The sequence below is a fragment of the Gopherus evgoodei genome, chromosome 5, assembly GCF_007399415.2.
Source record: "Gopherus evgoodei ecotype Sinaloan lineage chromosome 5, rGopEvg1_v1.p, whole genome shotgun sequence".
NCBI classification, from domain to species: domain Eukaryota; kingdom Metazoa; phylum Chordata; order Testudines; family Testudinidae; genus Gopherus; species Gopherus evgoodei.
Window position 1 is genome coordinate 136,138,955 of NC_044326.1, and position 24,780 is coordinate 136,163,734.

Here is a 24,780-nt window from a genome sequence, read left to right on the forward strand (position 1 = left end):
GTTCTGGGTTTGGTTCCAGTTTAATACAGTTTCAGGAGATTGTCGTTTCTCTAGTTGCTATCTTTCTCATTAGCCCCAAGTTGAAATCCTGTGATGAAGCAGGTTTGCAAACTGTATTAACCTAGAAGAGGTTCTTCTTAAACCTCTTCACAGTAAAGGACCAAAAACATAAGTCCCTCATTTAGATGGGTGACATGCAAAGTTCATCTCAGTAGTAACGAATTAATCCCAGTCTGTGGTGGAAATAAATAGTTCAGAATATTAGGATTGGAGGCAGAAAGAAGGATCAAGTTGTTGTCAGAAGCCCACATTAAGAACCTCTTTCACTGCAAGGAAGAAGTCTTGGTGGAAGACTTTGGGGATTGTATGAACATATATTTTATCTCCCTTGAGGATTCAGTTCCCTTAGATCCTTGGCACTTCTCTGATGTGGGGCCTCAGACCCAAAACTGAAGGGTAAGAGGTCTGCACAGGCTATCTGGAGCTTTGGGAACACCTACCACTTACTGTAGAGAGTTCAGCAATGGAGGCTGCTTCTCAAGAACAGATTATGGAGCCAAAAATAGCAGTGAGATCCATAACCACGCCAGAGCCAAAATTATAGGTAGCCCAAGGAGAATTACTGCCCGATTTGAGACACTTGGAAATGATAGGACCCACCTGAAGATACTAGATGTCAGTGCATTGTAACAGAGGCTAAGAGCTTCAGGTATTTTTGGTGTGGCTGAGTTTTTTACTCTGGTCTCAGAATCCTCATCTGGTTGTAAGATCACTGGATGGAGCTAGAACCAACAATTACTACTCTTGTGAGTGTTAGCCAGTAACTGAGCAAATCTGGATCTCGTGAATGCTGGCTCTTCAGGTATTCAGAATTGACTTTCAAAGCCTCCTTTAAAAAAGAAAAGCAGCAGGCACTGCTCCGCCTCATTTCGGCATAAAGGGTAAAGCCTACTTAGCCAGCCCCTTAGGGGTATCTTCTCCCTGATACGTTTCACGCTGAAGCTGCGCTGATCCACTGGACATTTGGGCATCACACAACACACATTATTTACAATCTAACCTCTTTTCACATTCAGCCACAGCCCTACTGGAGTGGTGCAGCCTGGCAAATGCCTGCCTGGAGTCTTCCAGGAATAGAGTGATAATTACACCCTGAGCCCTTGAAGTATTCCATTTATCTGCACCAGAATACTGTTCCTAGCTATAACATCTGCAAGGAAGACAGCAAGTTACCAACTTTGGCTGATTATTTATTGCATTAAGTTGGTCTTGCATCTGAACACTAATGTTCTGTTTAAAATTGTCATAAAATTCCACTTGAATCAGTTTGACACCTCTGGCCTAGTTTCTGAAATCACATAATTTACCTGTCTAGGCTAGGTTACACAAGTTGGATATTAAGAGGGACAAACTTTTTGTTAATTACCCAGTTTTTTCCTTCCAAGATAAAGTTAAAATGGAATCTGTTCCATATTAGTTTGCTGTAAATGGATCAGACAGTATTAAAGCTTATGACTTTAATTAGTGATGATTCTGAAGTAGACAGTCCATTTCACTAGGTTGAAGGCAGCTTTTATGAATCTTACATAATATTGTGATGGGATCCCTGGGGTACAACCTGGAAGTGGGCTTTCACTGTGTCCTCCTAATTCTCCAGCCTGCGCTGTCTCTCACAGTGCTTTGCTAGTGATCAGCAGCAAGCCCCTCCAGGTGCTGTAATCACTCAGTACAACAGCATATGATGCCCAACACCCAGCTAGATTGCATGAATGCTTCCTGAAACACTCACAGATCACACAGAGAAAGGCACCAGCAAATCTCCCAAGCCCCCCCCTCCTTGAGGAGGTTCTTACTTCTTAATGTATCAAGAATAAGGATCTGCAGCAACAATTTCTGAAGGGAAAAAATTGGCCACTTACCCATGACTGATAAAATCTCTGTGTATGGTCTCTACAGATCCATACTTAACTTCCATCCTTCTCCACTTCCTTAGGGTCCATCTACTGGTGTTATGAATATAAGTGGAAAGTCATTGAAGGTGGTAGGGGCTGTAAATCTCTGTAACTCCCTTCAAAAGCCTTACTCTATAAGAAGTATGTCACCTTTTAAATGGTTCTAAGTTTGTGGTGCTGTGAGCATACAAATCGGTAGTGAAGATCTGCAGACATTATTCTTGAGAACTCCAATTAATTACAAGTTTGAACCCCTTGAGGGGATAGTCTTGATTTTTTTTTCTTGGTATGAAAATCACAGCTTTTATTCAAGTTTTCTTATAGCTGTTGAGGGCTAATGACCCAATCTTATGCATTCCCTTCAAGACACTCCTCAATACACATCCTCTTAGAGTTAGTCTAACTCTATATCAAAGTAAACAATTCTCGATGCAGTTTCTTTCCTCCCAACTCTTAATAAATTTTAAATTCACATTCAGACTTTGGTGGCTTGCCCATTATCCTTCTTCGGAATTATGCATGAAATCCTGTTTAAGTTGTTGACCTACCGTAACTGCCAAAGAGTTCAAAATGCCTATAGGAAAAGTGTTCAAAGTTAAGTGATGCTACAGCAACTTGGTCATAATGCTATAAAATGTTCTGATGACTTTTTATTCTTTTGCTCTTAGGAAATGGTTACAACATACGGAATCTCCTGAATGAGGAAAGTATTCTTCTTTTCACGCAGCTGAAAGGAGAAAGGTGGGGAAAATAACTTTGTACATGAAGGTTTCACCTAAAATATATTTAAAGTTTGTACGCAGAGTGGTTTTCTATTATCCAATTACTCTTGAATATAAAAGGACCTTTTATGTCCATCTGAACTTTGTATTTCTTAAAAAATTGCATTTCTAAATGTTATAGCTGTGCATATACAAAGCAGTTTTTCTACTACCAAAAAGAGGATACCTGAGCCCCTATGGAATTAAGAAAATTAAGACACTTAAAGGGTTTCTTGTACCAATTAACTCTGATCTCCTGTGTGTATACAGTTATCATAACCTAGTCCCAGATTTGGACCTTAGCGTCCAAAATATGGGGGTTAGCATGAAAACCTCCAAGCTTAGTTACCAGCTTGGACCTGGTAAAGCTGCCACCACCCAAAAAATTAGAGTGTTTTGGGGCACTCTGGTCCCCCCAACAACCTTCCCTGGGGACCCCAAGACCCAAATTCCTTGAGTCTCACAACAAAGGGAAATAAACCTTTTCCCTTCCCCCCTCCAGGTGTTCCTGGAGAGATACACAGAAACAAGCTCCGTGAATCTAAACAGAGGGATTCCACCCTCCCCGTTTCCACCCTTGGGAAACAGAAGTACCGAGAGCTAATCTCTCTTCCCCCCTCACCCAGAGGGAATGCAAAGTCAGGCTAGCAAAATCTAACACACACAGATTTCCCCGACTTCTTCCTCCCACCAATTCCCTGGTGAGCACAGACTCAATTCCCTGGAGTTCCCCACTAAAGAAAAACTCCAACAGGTCTTAAAAAGAAAGCTTTATGTAAAAAGAAAGAAAAATACATAAAATATGGTCTCTCTGTATTAAGGTGACAAATACAGGGTCAATTGCTTAAAAGAAATATGAATAAACAGCCTTATTCAAAAAGAATACAATTCAAAACATTCCAGCAACTATACCCAGGTAAATACAAAAGAAAACAATAGAAAACTTACTGCCTTACTATATTTGTACTTACAACTTGGAAACAGAAGATTAGAAAGCAGGAAACAGAAAAATCCTTCCCATAGCCGAGAGGGACAGATTCAAGACAAAGAACTCGGACACAAACTTCCCTCCACGCAGATTTGAAAAAGTCTGGTTTCCTGATTGGTCCTCTGGTCAGGTGTTTCAGGTACTTCTTTCCAGGTGTAAGAGACATTAACCCTTAGTTATCTGTTTATGACAACAGTATAAACACTTGATTGTGTAACAGACAGGTAGAGGTATTAATTTTTTAAAAATCATATTTTAATAAATGAACTATAGTGTATGGTTGAAAGCTTATACCACCTTGTCCTGTGCCTTCTCCTCAAGTCCTATATGGTGGCTGTTAGTAGAGGTTGCAGACAATTTTGAGATTTTCACATGCCCTTTTCAAATGTGAAATTCTTCACTTTGAGAAACTATACCAATGGAAAGTTGATATTTGGGTAAGTTTTGGACAGTATTTTTTTATGGTAGATTTTCTCTTTTGCTTGTCATTGCTGATACCTCAGGCCTCTTTTTATCCTTGTGTCATTGATAATAGCAATCACAATAGTCTGTCCAGCTTTGATGTCACTGCACTGTAATGCATCTCAGGGGACAAGACGTTAGCAGAGATAGAAGTTGTCAGCTCTGGCTATCTCCGAATGTCTCTTTGTAACATTTATATTTTCTCCGGGCAGTTCAGTGCTTTCATCTTCTTTTTTGAAAAAGGAAGATGAGATCTAGGTAATCTCTTTTGACGCATCCTATGTTGCTTGACAAATACCTCTCATTGAAATTAGTAAACCTTCACCTCATTGGTAACCCATTCCCACAAATCAGTAACAATCTGACTGAATTCTGGGCCATTTCCAAGTTGTCTTTTGTATACATTTGAATACAGATTTTCATTTTAATCATTTAGAACTGTCTGATCACACTGCATGCTGAGTCGTCATGTCCTTGTCAATTTATTGTTTAATGCTTAATAAATATAATTTCATTTGTCAAGTTTTAACAGACTTGATGGTCATAACTGTAAATAAAATACAGCTTTTACATTTTTTTTTTACAGATGAAAATATGAACATTTAAGTTGACCATCCAAAAGGTTTATTATAATATTTGAGGGCCTGTTAGAATCCCTTGTCTGCAATCCTACCTAACATTGAAAGTTGAAATGGTCAGTGAAAGAGTACTATTCTCCTCAGGTTTCCATGGCCAGTGATCCCAGGAGCCTTCACCAAAATTGTTGACTTTGAAGCCAAGAATTTTATATAATTTTATTTAATGGGTTGGGGTTAACATTCTAAACCAGGAAAATGCTGAGATCTAAGATCTCAAATTTGTTTATCAACATTAGAGGCAGTTGTTTTTTGACAAAACTGATATGTAAATGGGATCAAAGGGAGTCATTATTGAATTGCTAGACACACTCCTGCTTTGTATACTTATCAGCTTGCCATGATTTAAATAAGACATTTTAATTGTCTAGGTACATATTTAGAGCATTTCTGTATGAATTTGATCTATTTAGCATTAGGACTGTTTCACTATCAATAAGCAGTTTAATTATCTTCATAAAATGTTTCTTAGTGCATTGTTAAAATGACTAACCAAAGACAATAGGAAAGTATTTTCATTGTAATTAGGCCAATTATCGCACTCAAATATATGTTCAACTCAAATACAAGTATTACAGGCAGAGCTAGTGTTAATGCCGATAGTTGTTCTTTGAGTGTTTGCAGGTGTGTATTGGACTCAGGTGTGCTCATGCTTAGTGTGTCATAGCTGGAGAATTTTGTGTAATAGTACCTGTCGGGTTGGTGCATGTGCCTGTGCCACCTCAGGCCCTGTTCTGAGGCTGTATAAAAGGGTAGCACTGCCCTTGCACCCCCAGTACCTTCTCCTACCCACAGCCTGAGTCGGAGATCCCTGTGCAGTTTACCTCATAGTTACTGCATCACAGTGAGTTTTCTCTGTGTTGTTTTTGGAGGTTGTTAGTAGTAGGTTAGTTACCCACTACTTAGTTTGTATTCATTTTAAGTAGTTAGTGTAGAAATCTAGTGATACACCCTCACCAGGTTTAAGCACTGTCAGTAGTGTGGAGTGATCCCCACACATTGATCGCACAGTGCTTGCAATGTCTTGAAGAGTGTCATAAACATACAGCTCAGGGTACCATAAAATCCCTTCTTAGTAGCTGTACTGAATTGCCTTACCTGTAAGGGGTTAATCAGTTCAAGTAACCTATTTGGCACCTGACCAGAAGGACCAATGGGGAAGGAAGATACTTTCAAATGTGGAGGCGGCAGGGTAGAAGGTTTTGTTTATGCCCTTCGTTTGTTCCCTCTCTGAACAGAGAGAGACCAGATAGGAAAAAACATCTCCTAAAAACATACCTGAAATGAGCATCTAAGATTACAAACATTGTAAGTAAGGCAAGGAAATGTGTCAGATTATTTTTTGTTTTAGCTTGTGAATTTTCCCTATGCTAAGAGAGAGTTTTATTCCTGTTTTTTGTAACTGTAAAGTTGAGTCCAGAGGGGAGTCCTCTGTGTTTTAAATCTTTTTATTACCCTGCAAAGTTACCTTCCATCCTGATTTTGCAGGTGTAATTCTTTTACTTTTTTTTTTTATAATAAAGCTCTTCTTTTAAGAACCTGATTGATTTTCAGTGTCCTAAAAACCAAAGGGTTTGGTCTGTGCTCCCTTTGTTAACCTATTGGTTAGAATAGTATTCTCAAGCCTCCCAGGAAATGGGGTGAAGGGGTATGGGGGGATAAGGCTCCAAGTGTCACCTCCCTGAATTTTTGTTTAAATCACTTGGTGGTGGCAGCAATGCCGTCCAAAGACAAGGAAAGGAATTTGTGCCTTGAGGAAGTTATTAACCTAAGCTGGTGGAATATAAGCTTAGAGGGTCTTTCATGTGGGTCCCCACATCTGTACCCCAGAGTTCAGAGTGGGGAGGGAACCCTGTCAATGAGGGACACAACAGAAATGTGCAGTATCTTCTGGTCATTCAAGAGAATGCAAATTCATGGAGAACAGCATCACAAACAGCACCTCATGGAAAAGCCAGGAGGCCTGCTTAAACACCAGGACCTTTAACAGATCATCCGGCCCCTCACACTGCCTCAAGGGTGGCAGTGGTCTCGTATAGACCTCTAGACTTTGACTCTTCCCCTTGGAGAAGAATAGATTTTTCTCCTTCCTCTGGGCTTCTGTGTAAGAGAACTGATAAGACTGACTGGGGACATTCCAGCTCAGAGACTTTCTCCTCTTCTAAAATGAGTGTGGACCATCACCGAGACTCTCTGAGCACCCAGGATAGATAAGGGGTGTCCATCTGCTCCACGGTAATGAGGCTAGAATACGGTAATACTGTGCCATCAACTCGGGTACCATCTGTGGAACAGCTATTGAGTCCGGTACCAGTGATTTCGATTTCAGTCCTGGCATTGTCACTACCAGTGATGCCACAGGCTTATCGGGCAGCAGCTGGCTTACTGTGCCTTTCTGTCCCAGAGTGTCTTCTGATTCATGAGTTTTCTGCTGTGGAGATGGATCCTGCAGTTCCTGGCCTGTCCAGATAGGCTGCCTTGCAATGTAGACTTACTGGCACAATTGTTAGTCCTGGCTAGGAAGCCTACTGAAGGAAAGCCCTGTTGTACTGGCTTTTTCTTTGGCCTCAACATCAGCCTCCATATCTTGGCTCTACATTTTCAATATCAGGCTGTTCTCTGAACAGTGTAACAATGTTGTCCTATATCTTGGCACTGGGGCCAAAGCCTTTCTTGGTTCCCCTTCTCAATGCATCCTCAATCTCATACGGTACTCATGGTAATGACTACTGTACTGACTCTGGTACTGATTCTGTTTTTTTCCATGGGCTACAGACAAAGCAGGACGCTTAATGACCCCTTCAGGTTTCGCTTGTTCATTTCCTATTGCAACAGGCTTTGGAGTCGTCCTCTACTTCTCCATCCCCTCCTAGGTGCCAGTTTCAGAAGTCTTCTAAACCACCATCAGAGGAAGAGCATTGATACTGAGACTGATTCTACAGCAGGCACAGAGAGTCATGGCCTGGTACATACTGGCTTCCTATGTCCTACTCATTTCCTTACTGGCCTCCTTGAAGCCCTAAGGAAGCTCCCAGCTCTCCAAGGTCCTGATCATCGGCACACTCTAGGGAGGGTCAGCAGACCATTCTGTTCCTTGAGCCACCTGTTTTGGGGGCACACATTGATATTACCTTCACTGAGTCTTTGATACAGCAAAGCAACCCATTACTACAGGAACAGGACTTGCCCCAGGAGGGTCCACTTGCACCTCCTCCATGGTCATCCTCCTCACTGGATGAGCCTACAATCCCAGATTCATTTTTCTTGGGTTCTGGAAGACTTTAAGTCTTACCAGGACCTCCTAAGGAGGATGGCTGCAGTTTTGGGCATCCAACTGAGTTTGTCCAAGAGAATAGTCGGAACTTTTGGTCATGTTTCTCAGGGATGTTCCCATACTGGATATATGTAGGGCTGCTGCTTGGTCCTCTGTGCATAACTTTACTGAGGACTATGCCATAACCTCTGCTTCAAGGTCCCATTCACTCTTTGGATGAGCAGTTGCTATTCAAGTAGACTCCAAGCCCCTCCTTCTGATGGTACTGCTTGTGAGTCATCTGAGTGGAATACACATCTGTAACCACTCGAAGAAGAAAAAAGTCACTTAGCTATATTATAACTTTTGTTATCAGAGATGTGGGTGCAGGCATGTATTAAATGATCCACCTTCCGTCCCCTTTGCATTGGAGTCTTCAGTCATGTATTCCAGTGTGGAAGAATTGAGAGGTTTATTGCAGTGCTGTCTTTACATAGCCTCAGGAGGGACCGTGAGGAGTTCCTGGGTGCATATGCTGCCCCAATAGATACTGCTACATAAAGTGCTCTGGCTCTGGCCTGGTGGGCATGCACACATCTGAGTGAATTCATGTCTGCACCCACGTCTTGAAGAACAACAGTTGCAATAGATATAACTGCTTTTTTTTCTAGTTGCCTAACACTTTTCATTAATAGACTTTCAGTCACTTTTGTAAGTTTGCCAGTTTAACCATTTGAGCTGAAATTTTCCATGTGTGCTTTTTGCTTCAGATTGAATTCTCTTTCTGAAAATATTTTATCCATTTCTGAGAATGAAGTGAAGGGTTTCAGCACCTGCTTTTGGAGCAAGAGTTTGAATTTGACGGGTGGATGATTCAGAGAAATACCCTTTTCTGTCCTTGTGAGAGTCCATCCAGATTTGTCCAAATTATAAGCCTCTGAAAACCACCATTTGCCTATGCTCAGTAGAACTTGTTAGTGGCTTGTTGTTGAAACTTTGAACATTTTAATTGCACTGAGCTTGCTCCAAGGCCTCACTGAAATCCCTGCCTGCCTCCACAGAGTAAACAGGCGGTAGAGCAGCTGCAGAATATGCTTTGGCCTAGGGAAAGTGTTCTGGGCTGGGAACATGAGTTGTGATTTCAGCTGTTCCGCTAACTGGTAAGGGAATCCCATGCTTTTCACAGCCCTTATTGAGTAAGATTTTGTGCACTTTCTTTAGGAGGCAGTCAATAACGTTTTCTCCATTGTGCGGATGGGATAACTGAAAAGTTGCACCAGGACACAACTGACAGAGCTAGGAATAAGTAGCAGCTCTCTAATGTGACACACTCTACCCTTCCACTTTGCTATGCTGATTTTGAGTGAGAATGTGAGAAATCTGTGTTTCTAATCACTAAAACACACTCCCCTTCTGAGCCAGAAATAGCACCCAGGCGTTTGGATTCCCACCTTTCCTCTACTACAGGAGTAAGCAGGTGTGCCAAAGGTGGCACACGAACTGATTTTCAGTGGCACTCACACTGCCTGGGTCCTGGCCACCGGTCTAAGGGGCTCTGCATTTTAATTTAATTTTAAATGAAGCTTCTTAAACATTTTAAAAACCCTATTTACATTACATACAACAATAGTTTAGTTATATATTATAGACTTATAGAAAGCGATCTTCTAAAAACATTTAAATGTATTACCGGCACGCGAAACCTTAAATTAGAGTGAATAAATGAAGACTCAGCACACCACTTCTGAAAGGTTGCCAATCCCTGCTCTACTATATAGCAACTAGTTGGATAAGTCACTGTCTCCCTCTTGCGGTTGGTCCACAGGGAGAGTAACAGCCTGCTATTGTTGCCAGCTACTCCATTAGCTCAACTGATAAGAAGTTAACATTGTGGATCTAAAGGTCCTAGCTTTCAACTCTGTTGATGAGACAAGCAAAGGGCATGCTCTACTTTCCTTCTCTTCAGCCTTCACATCTCTGAAGTGTTCTAATATTAAGTATATGTTTTCCATTAACTTCATTTACGTGTAATTAACCTAATCCTTGGAGTTTACAGGTTTCAGAAACTTGTAGTAGAAAGTTAACATATCTATCACATCTTATTCATCATTTAGCCAAGCTATACATTTGTTTAAAAACATTTCTTTCTTAATGTTGTAATGCTCTCCCTTAATGATTTCTGTAGATTTGGATATGGATAGAGACCTCTTTAATGTCTTTAATGAAGTAAACACAAAGGGGAAATGTGTGATTATGGGAGACTTCAACTTCCCGGATATAGACTGGAGGACGAGTGCTTGCAAGAATAATAGGGGTCAGATTTTTCTGGATGTGATAGCGGATGGATTTCTTCATCAAGTAGTTGAAGTACCTACGAGAGGGGATGCCATTTTAGATTTGGTTTTGGTGAGCAGTGAGGACCTCGTAGAAGAAATGGTGGTAGGGGACAACCTTGGTTCGAGTGATCATTAGCTGATTCAGTTCAAACTAGATGGAAGGATAAACGAATGTAGATCTGGGATTAGGGTTTTCGACTTCTCGAGGGCTAACTTTAAGGAGTTAAGGAAATTAGTTAGGGAAGTGGATTGGACGGAGGAACTTGTGGATTTAAATGCGGAGGAGGCCTGGAATTACTTTAAGTCGCAGCTGTGGAAATTGTCGGAAGCCTGCATCCCAAGAAAGGGGAAAAAAAACATGGGCAGGAGTTGTAGGCCAAGCTGGATGAGCAAGCAACTCAGAGAGGGGATTAGGAAAAAGCAGAAAGCTTACAGGGAGTGGAAGAAAGGCGGGATTAGCAAGGGAAGCTACCTTGGTGAGGTCAGAACATGTAGGGATAAAGTGAGGAAGGCTAAAAGCCGCATTGAACTGGACCTTGCAAAGGGAATCAAAACCAATAGTAAAACATTCTACAGCCACATAAATAAGAAGAAAACAAAGAAAGAAGAAGTGGGGCCGCTATACACTGAGGATGGAATGGAGGTTAAGGATAACCTAGGCATGGCCCAATATCTAAATAAGTACTTTGCCTCAGTTTTTAATAAGACTAGTGAGGAGTTTAGCGATGATGGAGGGATGATAAACGGGAATGTGGATATGGAGGTGGATATTACCGCAACTGAGGTAGAGGCCAAACTTGAACAGCTTAATGGGACAAAATCGGAGGGCCCAGACAATCTCCATCCGAGGATATTAAAGGAACTGGCGCGTGAAATTGCGAGCCCGTTAGCGAAAATTTTTAAGCAATCGGTAAACTCGGGGGTTGTGCCGTATGACTGGAGAATTGCTAACGTAGTTCCTATTTTTAAGAAAGGGAATAAAAGTGATCCGGGTAATTATAGGCCTGTTAGCTTGACGTCTGTAGTATGTAAGGTCTTGGAAAAAATTTTAAGGGAGAACGTAGTTAAGGACATAGAGGTCAATGGTAATTGGGACGAATTGCAACATGGATTTACTAAAGGTAGATCGTGCCAAACCAATCTGATCTCCTTCTTTGAGAAGGTGACGGATTACTTAGATAAAGGAAATGCGGTAGATCTAATTTACCTCGATTTCAGTAAGGCGTTTGACACGGTTCCACATGGGGAACTGTTAGTTAAATTGGAGAAGATGGGGATGAATATGAAAGTTGTAAGGTGGATAAGGAACTGGTTAAAGGGGAGACTCCAGCGGGTCGTATTGAAGTGTGAACTGTCAGGCTGGAAGGAGGTTACTAGTGGAGTCCCTCAAGGATCGGTTTTGGGACCGATCTTATTTAACCTTTTTATTACTGACCTTGGCACAAAAAGCGGGAATGTGCTAATAAAGTTTGCGGATGACACAAAGCTGGGGGGTATTGCTAACACGGAGAAGGACAGGGATACCATACAGGAAGATCTGGACCACCTTGTAAACTGGAGTAAGAGTAATAGGATGAAATACAATAGTGAAAAGTGCAAGGTCATGCACTTAGGGATTAATAATAAGAATTTTAGATATACATTGGGGACGCATCAGTTGGAAGCGACAGAGGAGGAGAAGGACCTTGGGGTATTGGTTGATAGCAGGATGACTATGAGCCGCCAATGTGATACGGCTGTTAAAAAAGCAAATGCGATTTTAGGATGCATCAGGCGAGGTATTTCCAGCAAGGATAAGGAGGTGTTAGTACCGTTATATAAGGCGCTGGTGAGACCCCATCTGGAATATTGTGTGCAGTTCTGGTGTCCCATGTTCAAGAAGGATGAATTCAAACTGGAACAGGTCCAGAGATGGGCTACTAGGATGATCGGAGGAATGGAAAACCTGCCTTATGAAAGGAGACTCAAAGAGCTTGGCTTGTTTAGCCTGGCCAAAAGAAGGCTGCGGGGGGATATGCTTGCTCTATATAAATATATCAGGGGGGTTAACGTTAGGGAGGGAGAGGAATTATTTAAGTTTAGTACTAATGTAGGCACGAGGACGAATGGGTACAAACTGGATATTAGGAAGTTTAGACTTGAAATTAGATGAAGGTTTCTAACCATTAGGGGAGTGAAGTTCTGGAACAGCCTTCCGAGGGAAGTAGTGGGGGCAAAAGACTTTCCTGGCTTTAAGACAAAGCTTGATAAGTATATGGAGGGGATGTTATGATAGGATAGTTTAATTTGGGCAATTGATCTTGGATTATCACCAGATAAGTCTGCTCAATGGTCTGCGGGGAGATGTTGGATGGGATGGGAACTGAGTTACTGCAGAGAATTCCTTCTTGGGTGCTGGCTGGTGAGTCTTGCCCACATGCTCAGGGTTTAGCTGATCGCCATATTTGGGGTCAGGAAGGAATTTTCCTCCAGGGCGGATTGGCAGGGGCCCTGGAGGTTTTTCGCCTTCCCCTGCAGCGTGGGGCATGGGTTGCTTGCTGGTGGATTCTCTGCAACTTGAGGTCTTCAAACCAATTTTGAGGATTTCAATAACTCAGTCCTGGGTTAGGGGTTGTTATAAAAGTGGATGGGTAGGGTTCTGTGGCCTGCCTTGTGCAGGAGGTCAGACTAGATGATCATATTGGTCCCTTCTGGTCTGAGAGTCTATGAAAGGTTCTAGTGACTTTAAGGATCAGCTGTGCTTTACAGTTTACTTCTAGAGGCATCCTTTTTTTAGATCCTTGGCATCCAGGAATTAAATTGGTAAAGGATGTCATATTTTTCTGAGTTGTTCCCACCTGTGGTGCTGTAATGAGATGCCTCTGCTGGACTTCATGGACTCTCAAGACTTACTCCCTTAATAGAGATGCCATTTGCAGTAGACTGTTCATATAGTCATGAAGCGATCATCCTTCCCCCTTTTTTTGTGGGCCTCAATCAGTAGTGAAATGGTTAAGTATTGACCTTGTAAGTTGTTTCAGCAGTGGTGTGGTTGAGATGGTAGGAGTAGTTCATGCTTCTCAGAGCTAGCATTTCAGGCTGTCTGCTGACTTGGACAGACACAGCTGCATTGGTGTCACAGGACAAGCTGGTCCTTTGAGTGTTGAGGCTCAGCTGCACCTGTACCACACTTGACTTGCCTCTCTGTGTGGCGGAAAAGAGTGAAGTCAGGTCACAGGTGGGTCATGTGACTAAACCAGGCCTGCTTGGGGTGGGGACTGAGACCAGCCTGTGGGAGAGACAGGCAGGGAGGAATTCCAGGGATAACATCCATGAGAGTCAGTACTCTATAAAGGAGTGGGAGAGCAGCCAGTAAATCTGAGGGAGCGTAGGAAGAGGCCCTGGGAAGGAGAAATAGGGCAGGCTGAGGCAAGGGGTGAAGAATGAGAGGACAGAGGGACTGAGCAGAGCCCCTGAGGGGCTAGAGCTGAACCCAGGGAAAGAGTGGTGTTGAAAGCAAAGACAGATGCTTAGGAAGGAAGAGATGTGCCTGGTTTAGGACTGGCGCAGAGACTCGCTTTGACAAAGCACAAGGCATGGTAAAGGGAACAGCCTGCATTTAAAGTACAGCTGCCCGTTCATAAATTAGAATAGTTCAGCAGCCTTACTAAAAAACACACTTTAACCACAAAAATCAGTCTGTTTTTAAAGTAAAATAAATCTCTCCTCCCCTAGGCTAATGCTCATCAGTGTTGTTGGAGCATCTCCAAAGACTACAAATGACATGTCTCTTCCTTTCTTGTTGATAGGAGGGCAGGCTTGGCTTTTATCGTAGAATAGTGGTATGATTTAAGATAATATTGCATGAAAGCTTGAATAGAAAGGTGGATTTTGCATTTGCTTCTGAATGCTGCAAGGTTAGCAGTCATTCTTATCTGGTAATGAGTTCCATAGGTTTGGAACTCTGTCTTGGGTCAGACGTTGGAGCGTGTTCAATGGTCCCATGATTTTCAATCAAAAATAATGATTTCACTAGTTCTTTGACCATACTTCTTGCCATTCAAGAGCTGGAATATTTTCTTTGAGCCACAAGTAGAGCATGTCACTTCCTGTGCAATATTAAGCTTTGTGTCCAAATGTGCTGTATATTTTTTTGAATATACGTTTTTACTAATACAGTCGGCTTCCAAAGGATTGTGGACGTCCCTTTTTCACACTCTGGATATCTGATCTTTTCCATAGACACATCACCCTGTTTGACAAGGGCAGTATAAAATGTCAGCAATTTCTTGAGGAGAGACTTCTGTGTTTTCAGCACCAGAACTATTTCCCAAGTATACGGGGGGATATTTTTTAGTGTCTTGAGAAGAGAACTGGGAATCAGGGCTCTAGGTTTTTATTCCTGCCTCTACCATTTTCTTGCTGTGAAACCTTGGGCAAATCACTCTTCTCCTCCCCCTTCCCACCCACTGCCAGCATATCAGCTTTCTCTCTTATACAATGGGTAAAATACTTAACTACCTCACAGGAGTATTGTGAAGTTTAATATCTGAAAAGTGTTTTGAGATCTTCAGATAAAATACTTTGTAGAATGTAGAATATTTATTAACCTGATACCAAGCAAGGTTCTCAAAATAATCTCTATTTAAATGTGTAGCTGTCATGGTATAATTCCCCACTCTGAACCTTAGCGTCCAAAAGATGGGGTACCAGCATGAATTCCTCTAAGCTCAATTACCAGCTTAGTACTTGTAGCGCTGCCACCAACCAGGAATTCCAGTGCCTGGTACACTCTGGTCCCCCCAAAACCTTGCCCGGGGACCCCCAAGACCCAATCCCTGTGGATCTTAACACAAGGAAAGTAAACCCTTTCCCTCACCGGTGCCTCTCCCAGGCTTCCCCTCCCTGGGTTACCCTGGAAGATCACTGTGATTCAAACTCCTTGAATCTTTAAACAGAGAGGAAAATTCACCTTCCCCCCTCCTTCTCTCTCCCCCTCCCAGACTCTCCCTGAGAGAGAAAGTAATCCTAACACAGAGAGAAAATTAACCTTTCTCTCCCCCTTCCCTCCTTTCTCCCCACCAATTCCCTGGTGGATCCAGACCCTGTCCCCTGGGGTCTCACCAGAATAAAAAAATAATAATCAGGTTCTTAAACAAGAAAAGCTTTTAATTAAAGAAAATAAAAACAGTAAAAATTATCCTTGTAAATTTAAGATGGAATATTTTATAGGGTCTTTCAGCTATAGACACTGGGAATAGCCTCCCAGCCTAAGTATACAAGTACAAATTAAAATCCTTTCAGCAAAATACACATTTGAACTCCTTCCAGCCAAATACACATTTGAACTCCTCCCAGCCAAATACACATTTGCAAATAAAGAAAACAACCATAAGCCTAACTCGCTTTATCTACCTAGTACTCACTATTCTGAACTTATAAGAGCCTGTATCGGAGAGGTTGGAGAGAAACCTGGTTGCACATCTGGTCCCTCTGAGCCCCCAGAGTGAACAACAACCAAAAACTAACAGCACACACGAAGACTTCCCTCCCTCAAGATTTGAAAGTATCCTGTCCTCTGATTGGTCCTCTGGTCAGGTGACAGCCAGGCTCACTGATCTTGTTAATCCTTTACAGGCAAAAGAGATATGAAGTACTTCTGTTCTATTAACTCTTACTTATCTGTTTATGACAGTAGCCTTGCTGTCTGCCCTTCAGAGAATGTGCTGTCATCTTAAATAAACCAAAGATAGTTGAACTGCTGGACTGGTTGTCAGTGTCCCCAGTTCATCCTATGCATTTAGATATATATGAAGACTACAGAATGAGTATATGGTTAGGTATGGCAACTGCCAGCTGCATTAGAATTGTTAACATTTACCTCTGCTATGCTCCATGAATTCCTGTATAGTAATGAGGACCTCTGGGAAAATCATGAACTTACAGTGTACTCCTGAAGCCAAGTGTCTAGACAGCAGATGGTGTGGATAATGTTAGCCTCCCAGGCTAGTCAAAATTCATTATGGCCTAAGATGAGGATAAACCACAACTATTAGAATAGGCCTCCTTCTCTGAATTACCTCTGCCATTGCACAGGAAAAGGAGGAAGGAGAAAAAGCTGAATAGGAGTTAAAAGCTGTTTGGTGATCTACTACCTGTGAATCACTTCCTAGAAAGTCTTGGTAGTGATTGTTATGCTAAACTTCTGGCACACATGAAAATAGTGAAGATGAATTGGCTTCACAGTACCTTGTATTTGGTTCGTCAGCTGCTAACTAACTTCAAAGCTATCTGCAAAAGTGCTTGAATGTTCCAACAATATCATTCCTTTGAAAGAGGGGGTTTGCAGTGGAGAAGTTTGTAACTTCTTTCCAGTAGCTTCCATAACAAGAAAGCCCAAATGTGCTTGAGATAATACAAGCAACAAAGGCATTTAAACTTGTAAAGAAAAAAATCTGAGCTAAGTTAGATCTCAGAAGGTCTGGTTTTTATTTGTTTAAGTAGCAGTGCCTGCTTATGATCCTGGTGCTAGCTGTTATATTCAAACGCAGCCCCAGCCAAAGCTGCTATGTCTAGTGTGTAGCGTTTGGAGAAGGTGTGCAGATATCTCCTAATAGGTGCCTTGCCTCTTCAGTGGACATCTGTACCTTCTTGTTCTGCCCACAGACTTAATTTAATCTTCTTTGGACAGACTTCATTTTTAGATAAATAATGGAATACGTTATTAAACCAGCTAATAATAGTAGAGCAGTAGGCTTTTCCTTGGTCCCGCAGTATGCCGTGAAAAGGGAGTCTGACTTCCTAAAACAGGAAGTGCAGTGCACATAAAACTGGCTCTAAGGACATAGAGTCTATGGAAAATTTTTGCTAAGGGAGAAGGAAAAGCAGAAGAGAAAAACATACTGGTACACCACTATCTTGATATAACGCCACCTGATATAACACGAATTTGGATATAATGCAGTAAAGCAGTGCTCCGGGAGGGTGGGGCTGCGCACTCCGGTGACTCAAAGCAAGTTCAATATAACGCGGTTTCACCGATAACGCTGTGAGATTTTTTGGCTCCCAAGGACAGCGTTATATCGAGGTAGAGGTGTAGTTGTGAAAATCAAACACTTTTTAAAAAATATAGTGCTACATTTATAAATCTTGTCTAGTCTATTACTAGAAATGTTTCCGCTATGCTCCACTAGGTGGAACTCTAAGCACAGTTATTTTTTAGTTCAGCATCTGTATTCAGCTATTTTAGGGGTTTTGTATAATGCACATCATTTACATGATACAATAACTTTATCCAAGGAAATAGCACAACCTGTCATTTTATTTACTTGATAGACAATAATGATTCCTATTGTATAATGCTATATAAAAGTGAGGTTGGATGACTAGTTAGATAATAGAAAACAGAGCATTTTATCTAGTAAGTTACTTGTTCACATCTGAGCCAGGTTAGTATTGAACAAGATCAATGTTTTTCTGTTAGTTGTACTTTTTGAGGTATGAGATGAAATAATGACATCACTTTACTTTTTCCTGGGCACATCCATATCATAGTTACCATACTTCTGGTAGGCTTAGCAGAGAGATCAAGGATCGAAGGTGTCTGTTACTCCCTGAAGCAAAGTACGGCCCAGTTTATGGACTAGTGTGGCAACACAGATTGGTCCTTGTTCGTTCCTGATCCATTGAACCAGATACTTGCCTCTTGTCAAAGACACTTTGTTGGTTTGTTGTAAAAGAACACTGAGTAAAATCTCTTGTGTGTATGCACTTCATCTGGTGTCGTGGTCATTTGTTAGGTCTGAGGGCAGAGCATTTCAGTTGGCTCTGATCTGCCTGAGCCTCATTTATATTACCAAATACTCCACAACAAAATTTCTACTATAAAGTTGAAGATTTTCTTCTGAGTAGGTTTTTACAAGGCTAGAGGAGACTTGTTCATGTTTTTATTTAAAAGATACATCTCCTTTAAGACTCCACATTACTCTCATGACCTTATGCAATGTTGGGTCTATACAGATTCTGCAAGTTGGAAAGAATCATATGAAGGAACATTAGAATGATTTAAATGGAATTCTAAAATACTTTAAAACGCAGAAAGGCATCTTAACATCTGACTTAACTCTTTGGCTTAATTCTTGGTCACTTTTCTTTAGATTTACACAGTATTTTCTGATATTCTTAATACAGCCTTATACTATAACCATGCCCACTTTCCTTTTTATTTTGAACATGTTACTCTGAAATATTTACAGAAATATGACACATCTGAGAGCTTTTGATACTAGAAACATTAGATTTTAATTTCAAATGAAATGAAAACTGTAAAAAATTAAAATGGAGATAACATCACAGTTCTTTCTGCCTAATAGGAGGCAAGTTATAGAAGTATTTTTATGGCACATATACCATTGCTTGTATGTTCTCTGAATGTTCTGTTGACTTCACAACAGTTTTTTTAAGAAGGCGGTGTCTGAATAAAGAAAGTTTGGGAATTCAGTAGTTGGTGGTTTCTTGTTCTAACTGTTGTAAACATGAATGCTCCTGTTCAATACTGCAGTTGTATGAAGAGAGTTTAGGGATTATCAACTATCAGTATATGAACCTACCTAAACCAACATGCCTAAAATTAAAGGGAGTGATAGGAAAGAAGCAGTTGAATGGGCCAAGGTCACAAATAGGTTGTGGTGGTTTTTTTTGTTAAAGTACAAACATTGTCAAGAGTTAGGATGACCAGACAGCAGGTGTGAAAAATCAGGACGGGGGTGGGAGGTAATGGAAGCCTATATAAGAAAAAGACCCCAAAATCCGGACTGTCCCTATGAAATTGGGACATCTGGTCACCCCGTCGAGAGTTAAGTAACGTGGTAGAAGGTGTTATGGTACGATTACAGAGAAACAGTTTCTTTAGATGCTTCAAAGTCAAATATGCCATTGAATGGAACTTTGTCTATTGAAATGGAAGAGCAGAACACAGTTTGATTGTGCAAGTGCAATATTTCCTTTGCCATTTTCAACAGAACATAGCCACCATGGTAACTTAAATTCCTATCCTGAGTTTCCAGTACTACTTATATTACTCATGTAGGAGCACTGAGTTTTTTCATCAACAACCCAAAAGGCAGTGTTCAACTGGTGATTATTCCATAAGAGCAACACAACCTGAACTTGATACATTGTATCCTTCCTTTTTGCTAACCTCACCTTCATTATAGCACAAAATGGGCAATTTAAAGAAATTAAAGTTAATTAAATATAGAAAAGTTTTTCAAACACAATTTGCGAAATTTTATTGCTGATGAGGAGACTCCCCTAGGGTGCGGTCGTCTCTACATTGAATAAACCAAGAACCCTCTCTTATGTCTCAATAAGTGCCAAGTCAGCTCTGGGGCTCATTAATCAAAACAAATTTACAATTAAGCTTATGAAATAGGACTAATTATATAGTCTTATAATATAATTATATAGCAGGGAAAAAGTGCTGAAGGAAGGACAAACCTTGAGAAGAAAGTCTGAGGCTCCCAGTATTGGCCCATAAAGTACAGTTAAGTGATAATTGCAGAGGTCATGCTGCACCCAGCAAATGTACCCTCATTATTAGTGTAGCTGCTTTGACTAATATTGGTAAATGCAAACACTTGCTTTTTGAGTAACTAGAATTTGTTGTACACTTTTATGAAAATTCATAGCTAAGACGCAGTGACTGTTGTAGGAATAAGTTAATACCCATCTGTCATAGCTGAACAAATATTTTAACTTATGAATGAGACTCAGTATATTTTAAGGGCTAAATAAGTTTTGATCATGTTTAATATTTACTTTTATGTTTTACTATTTGTTCCTTTTTTGTTTTTTTGGCTTAGGATCTCCTTAGAGCTCATAGATTCCAAGGCCAGGAATGGACCATTGTGATCTAGTCTGATTTGTCCTGATTAAACCAAATAAACCAAATGAAAAGTGTAGGTGGATCAGTCTCATCCAATCACAGTCTAGGCTAGATGTCATTTTGCTCTCATTAATTTAGTCGTCTTCTTCAGTAAAATGACTTGGTCATTGAATGGCCAGACTAACCACACTCTCCAGATACAAAATGAAGAACCTGTTTTGCTTTCTGAACCTGACAGATAATGAAGAAAATAATACAGTTTGCACCTCAGTTTTCCTCAAAACAATCCAATTCTGGTTTTGTAATTTATCCACTTTGCGGGGGCAGGATCAATGTCATTACCTTTCTGTATTTTAAGTAAGTGTATGACAAAGTGCCAAACTTGATTTTAAATCTCTTGGATTTGCTTAGTCTAATTTGTAATTTGTTATATTCTGTTTTACAACAACAAACTAGAGGCCCTCGTCCTACAGACATTTCAATATATGCTTAGTATTACATACATAAATAGTTCCATTGATGGCATTAAACTTCTTCACTTGTACAAAGTTAAGCTTGTGCAGAAATTTGTGGGATTTGGGCACAGGCCAGCTCCTAAATCATATACAGGCATTTTTTGGGTTAAAAAAACCCCTCTCCAAAGATTGTCATTCTGACATAATACAATATATTTTTAGAGTATTTTTCTAAGTAATAGAATCAAGTGAATATGCAGTTTATTATAAATATTCATATGCAGAATTTGAATAAATTGTGCCTTTCCAGAACATCATGTTCGAAACAAGAGAATGCAAAGATATGGTCTCTCTACCTATGCCTTACCAACAGTGTTAACATTATAAAATCAGAACACAAACCTTAGAAAAATCAAGAAATGCAGTACCAGGGTGACAGTTCTCACACAACCTTAGCTCTGACCCCTGTGGTCCCTGTCCTGAGGTGTCCTTAGGAAGGTGTCAACATCTTATGTTTCCCTTAGCATCTTTTGCCCATTTGTGTTGTCTCTGCCAATAAGCAGCAAATACTTCTCAGATTGTTGATGCGCAGAGCACTTTGAGGATCAATTGGACTATGAATAATTGTCTTGGTTTGGGGTTGTGTGCAGGGACAGTAACGTACTGTGACCTTCCCAATTTCTCTTTGTATTCCTGTGAATTAAATTATGTGATTGTGTTGTCACCTTAAGTCTGCATTGCCTTGCAGCTTTTCTAGGTTGTTTTAGTTCTGGGACTCAAACTCTGACATTGTGGAAGAGCACAGGGCCCTGTTTTGTCCCTGCAGTTGTAACTCCGTGTCAACAAGCATTTTAGCAAGCAAATTTACACCCTCCCTCTGTTCCTCCCTCTGCTCCTCCAGAAAGCAGAGGTAGTGAGGGAGGGCATGACTGCGGAGGAGAAGGTGCTTCTCTAGTTCTCTTCATCTGTCATCACCTCCTCTCCTCCTGACCTCTCCATGCCCACCTGGTGGGGTTGAGTGACCAACAGGAGAAAGGAAGCTAGTGGTGGAGGAGCTGCAAGGAGTTCAGTTACAAGCTGGATACAACACTGGGAGGGAGAGCAGCTGTGCCGTGCCTACTTCACCTCCCAGTTGAGCTGAGGGTGGGTCGTCTGCACTCCGCTTTCCCCACTAGTGGCAGAAGAGAGGAGCCCTGGAATCCCTTCTCATTGGGAACTGTGCAGCTGCATACCTCGGGGGTTTCCTGATAGAGAGACAGGGCTGTATGGCGCCTCCCTTCCCTGTTTCTAGAGGAAATGAAGTCCTGAGTCTCGTCTCTTCACCTGTCACAATTAGTAGGTCTGTTCCTGCTGGTAACAGTGAACTTCAGGAGGGCATGTGATGAGGTTGTGCCTGGAGGAAGGAATTTGTGGGAAGGGGAATTGGAATTGAAATGCATTACTGAAGGGGAGGGAAAGGGGACAGTTAGCCAGACCTCTATGGATTTTAGAGGTTGCAGAATCAGCTTTAAACGGCAGCCATGCTGAGGAGAGCTTGCAAAGACAATGAATCTTTAAGTGCCACCATTTCATCAAAAGACAGATCCTAATAACCACTGCTAATCTAAAAATGTTAGACCAAGCACAGCACTGGCCCCCAGACCTGCAGAGTCCATCCTATGTCTTCCTGGTGCCCTCCAGGACCTCTAAAGAGTGTTCCTCACTTAGAGTAGAGGGTGATTCCCAATGTAGAATCTCCGTACGGCTTTGGAAGGCTCCTTGTACCAAATCAGCCAAAACGGTCAGTCCCCTGAAGAGCCAAAATAGTCTTCTGGTTTGGAAACTGAGGCACTGAGACTGTGAATTGACTAAAGGTAAGCCAGGAACTGAACTGAAAAGTCCTGAGTCCCAGTCCAGTGTGTTAAACACAAGACCGTCTTTCCTGCCTCTCATGGGGTGCAGAGTGGTATTTTCCATACAGATCCCAGAGGGAGATTTCCACCACCTCTTAAATATTCTGGTTCAGGTGACTTCCTGACATCACAAATGAAGTCTGGAATAGACCATTGAACAGAATCCTCTGTCCTCCACTCACTCCATTGTTTCAGCCACAGGGACATGGGCCATATTTAATTTCTTGAACATCCTGAATTCTTTAATACACAGACTCTCATCCTCTAACTATTGCTATAGGGTAATTCAGCTCTGGCACATTCAGCCATAATTTTTTGAAGTGTCTTGGGTCTTTCATATTAGAGTTCTGGATTCTAATCCCAGCTGCTTTAGAAGTGACTCTGCAACTCCCGTTTGCAAAGCCGGCTAAATGTAAGTTGCCTCTTGCTACAGTAGGCGTATGAAACCATGGTGTTGAACAGAGCTCATTCGTATCCCATAGAAACCCAGTGCAACTTTGCAGAACTAAAAAGAAAATCTAATACATTTTAGGTTGTTATTTTGGTGCTGGTTCTTGGTCCTGGACTCAAGGTCTCAGCAGGAGAAGTTCAATTAAATGTTTTGTGGCTAATGCCTGTAAATCCCTCCCCTGATCTCTGTGCGAAAAAGCAGTAGCAGAAAATTAAAATGTTAAATAAGTCCTTTTATATTAGGAATGCTTTCATTAAATGCCTCCAGACTTGCTCCACAAACTCTACTCCAGGCCTAGAACTAGTGTAGCAGTTTTCAGTCTGATTATATATGTGGATTTTAGAGCAGTTTGAAAATTCAGCACCCCATTGCAACTCCCACATAACATGGTGCATCTAGAGTGAATACTGTGTGCATTAAAATGTGTACTAAAAGTTCTAACAGTAATTTCTGCACTTCAAATAATTTTTATTGTGACTAAACAAAATATATAGTCACAATAATCAACAAAATAAAGCATAAAATGAATAACATTTATAGATAAAATGCAATATCATAGCAAGGAGTGATTTTGTACTGACAACTGGCATAGTGGTTGAGGGAACCATAAAATCTTGGAGCTGTCAAATCGAATAGGTTTAACAGATTTCATTAATCTGGTAGAGGCTAATCTGCTTTTTTAGTATAAATGAGGTTGTTGCTTTTTGTGAAAATCACTGTTGTATCTGGATCCAGGGTAGGCAACCTATGGCACGCATGCCGAAGGTGGCACACAAACTGACATTCAGTGGCACTCACACTACCTGGGTCCTGGCCACCAGTCCAGGGGGCTCTGCATTTTAATTTTAAATGAAGCTTCTTAAACATTTGAAAAACCTTATTTGCTTTACATACAACAATAGTTTAGTTATATAATATAGACTTATAGAAAGAGACCTTCTAAAAACATTCAAATATATTTCTGGCACGCAAAACCTTAAATTAGAGTGAATAAATGAAGACTTGGCACACCACTTCTGAAAGGTTGCTGACCCCTGATCTGGACAATATATTTCCTTGCTGTTATGAATAAAATTTGCCTTACTGTCCACTGGCTGTTTTTAGATCATGGTATGGGCAAGTGGGTGAGCAGTACATTTTTGCTGTAAGATTTATCTGCTAGTTTGAATAAACTAACTTCCATCCTTTTGTGTATTTCAGGCCAATTATAGAACATTCGTTAAATGAGTCCTCTTCACCATAGCCTGTCCAGTAAATTGGAGATCATCTTAACATTGGATATTGGGGGATTCTAAAGAAGTCCATAATTACTTTTCAACTGGAATTCTCTTCGGGTCTGGGAATATATTGTTTCATGGACATTGAAACAGATCTCTTTGTCAGCTGTAAGTTGTAAATTTATGTAACCATTTGTGGTCACACAAGTCATTTCTGGTTTTGTATCAATAAAGTAAATAGTGTAAATCAGAGCCTTAAATTCTTCACTCTTTTATAGCACATTTAAGAATGTGTTTTCTGGCACTTTATGGGGTTTCTTCAGAAAAATCCAGATATTTGTATGACAACAGGCAGTGTCTCACTTGTAACATTCATTAAAATATGAGCTACACCGGTGAAACTTCTCAGTGGTTTCATCAAAAGTGTTCATCACTGGTCTGTCTGCTCCCATTGAAGCCAAAGGGAGTTTGATTGTTGACTTCATTGAGAGGGCTTTTGCAAATCCTGCCCGT

General features: G+C 41.0%; 1 protein-coding gene across 2 annotated transcripts in view; it reads left to right on the plus strand.

Annotated features, from left to right (window-relative positions):
• CENPC (centromere protein C) overlaps nt 1-24,519 on the plus strand; it is a 68,706-nt gene extending 44,187 nt beyond the window's left edge. Inside the window, exons 19-20 of one of the 2 annotated variants that reach the window (XR_004000753.1) lie at nt 2,621-2,693; nt 24,251-24,269. Coding sequence is in view for 1 of the 2 variants with exons in the window: in XM_030565371.1 (XP_030421231.1) it covers nt 2,621-2,693; nt 24,251-24,293 (116 nt within the window). In the remaining variant the exon portion in view is untranslated. Of the gene's footprint in view, nt 1-2,620; nt 2,694-24,250 lie in introns of both variants that reach the window. The other variant, XM_030565371.1, reaches the window with a different exon arrangement.
• The last annotated feature ends 261 nt before the right edge of the window (nt 24,520-24,780 follow it).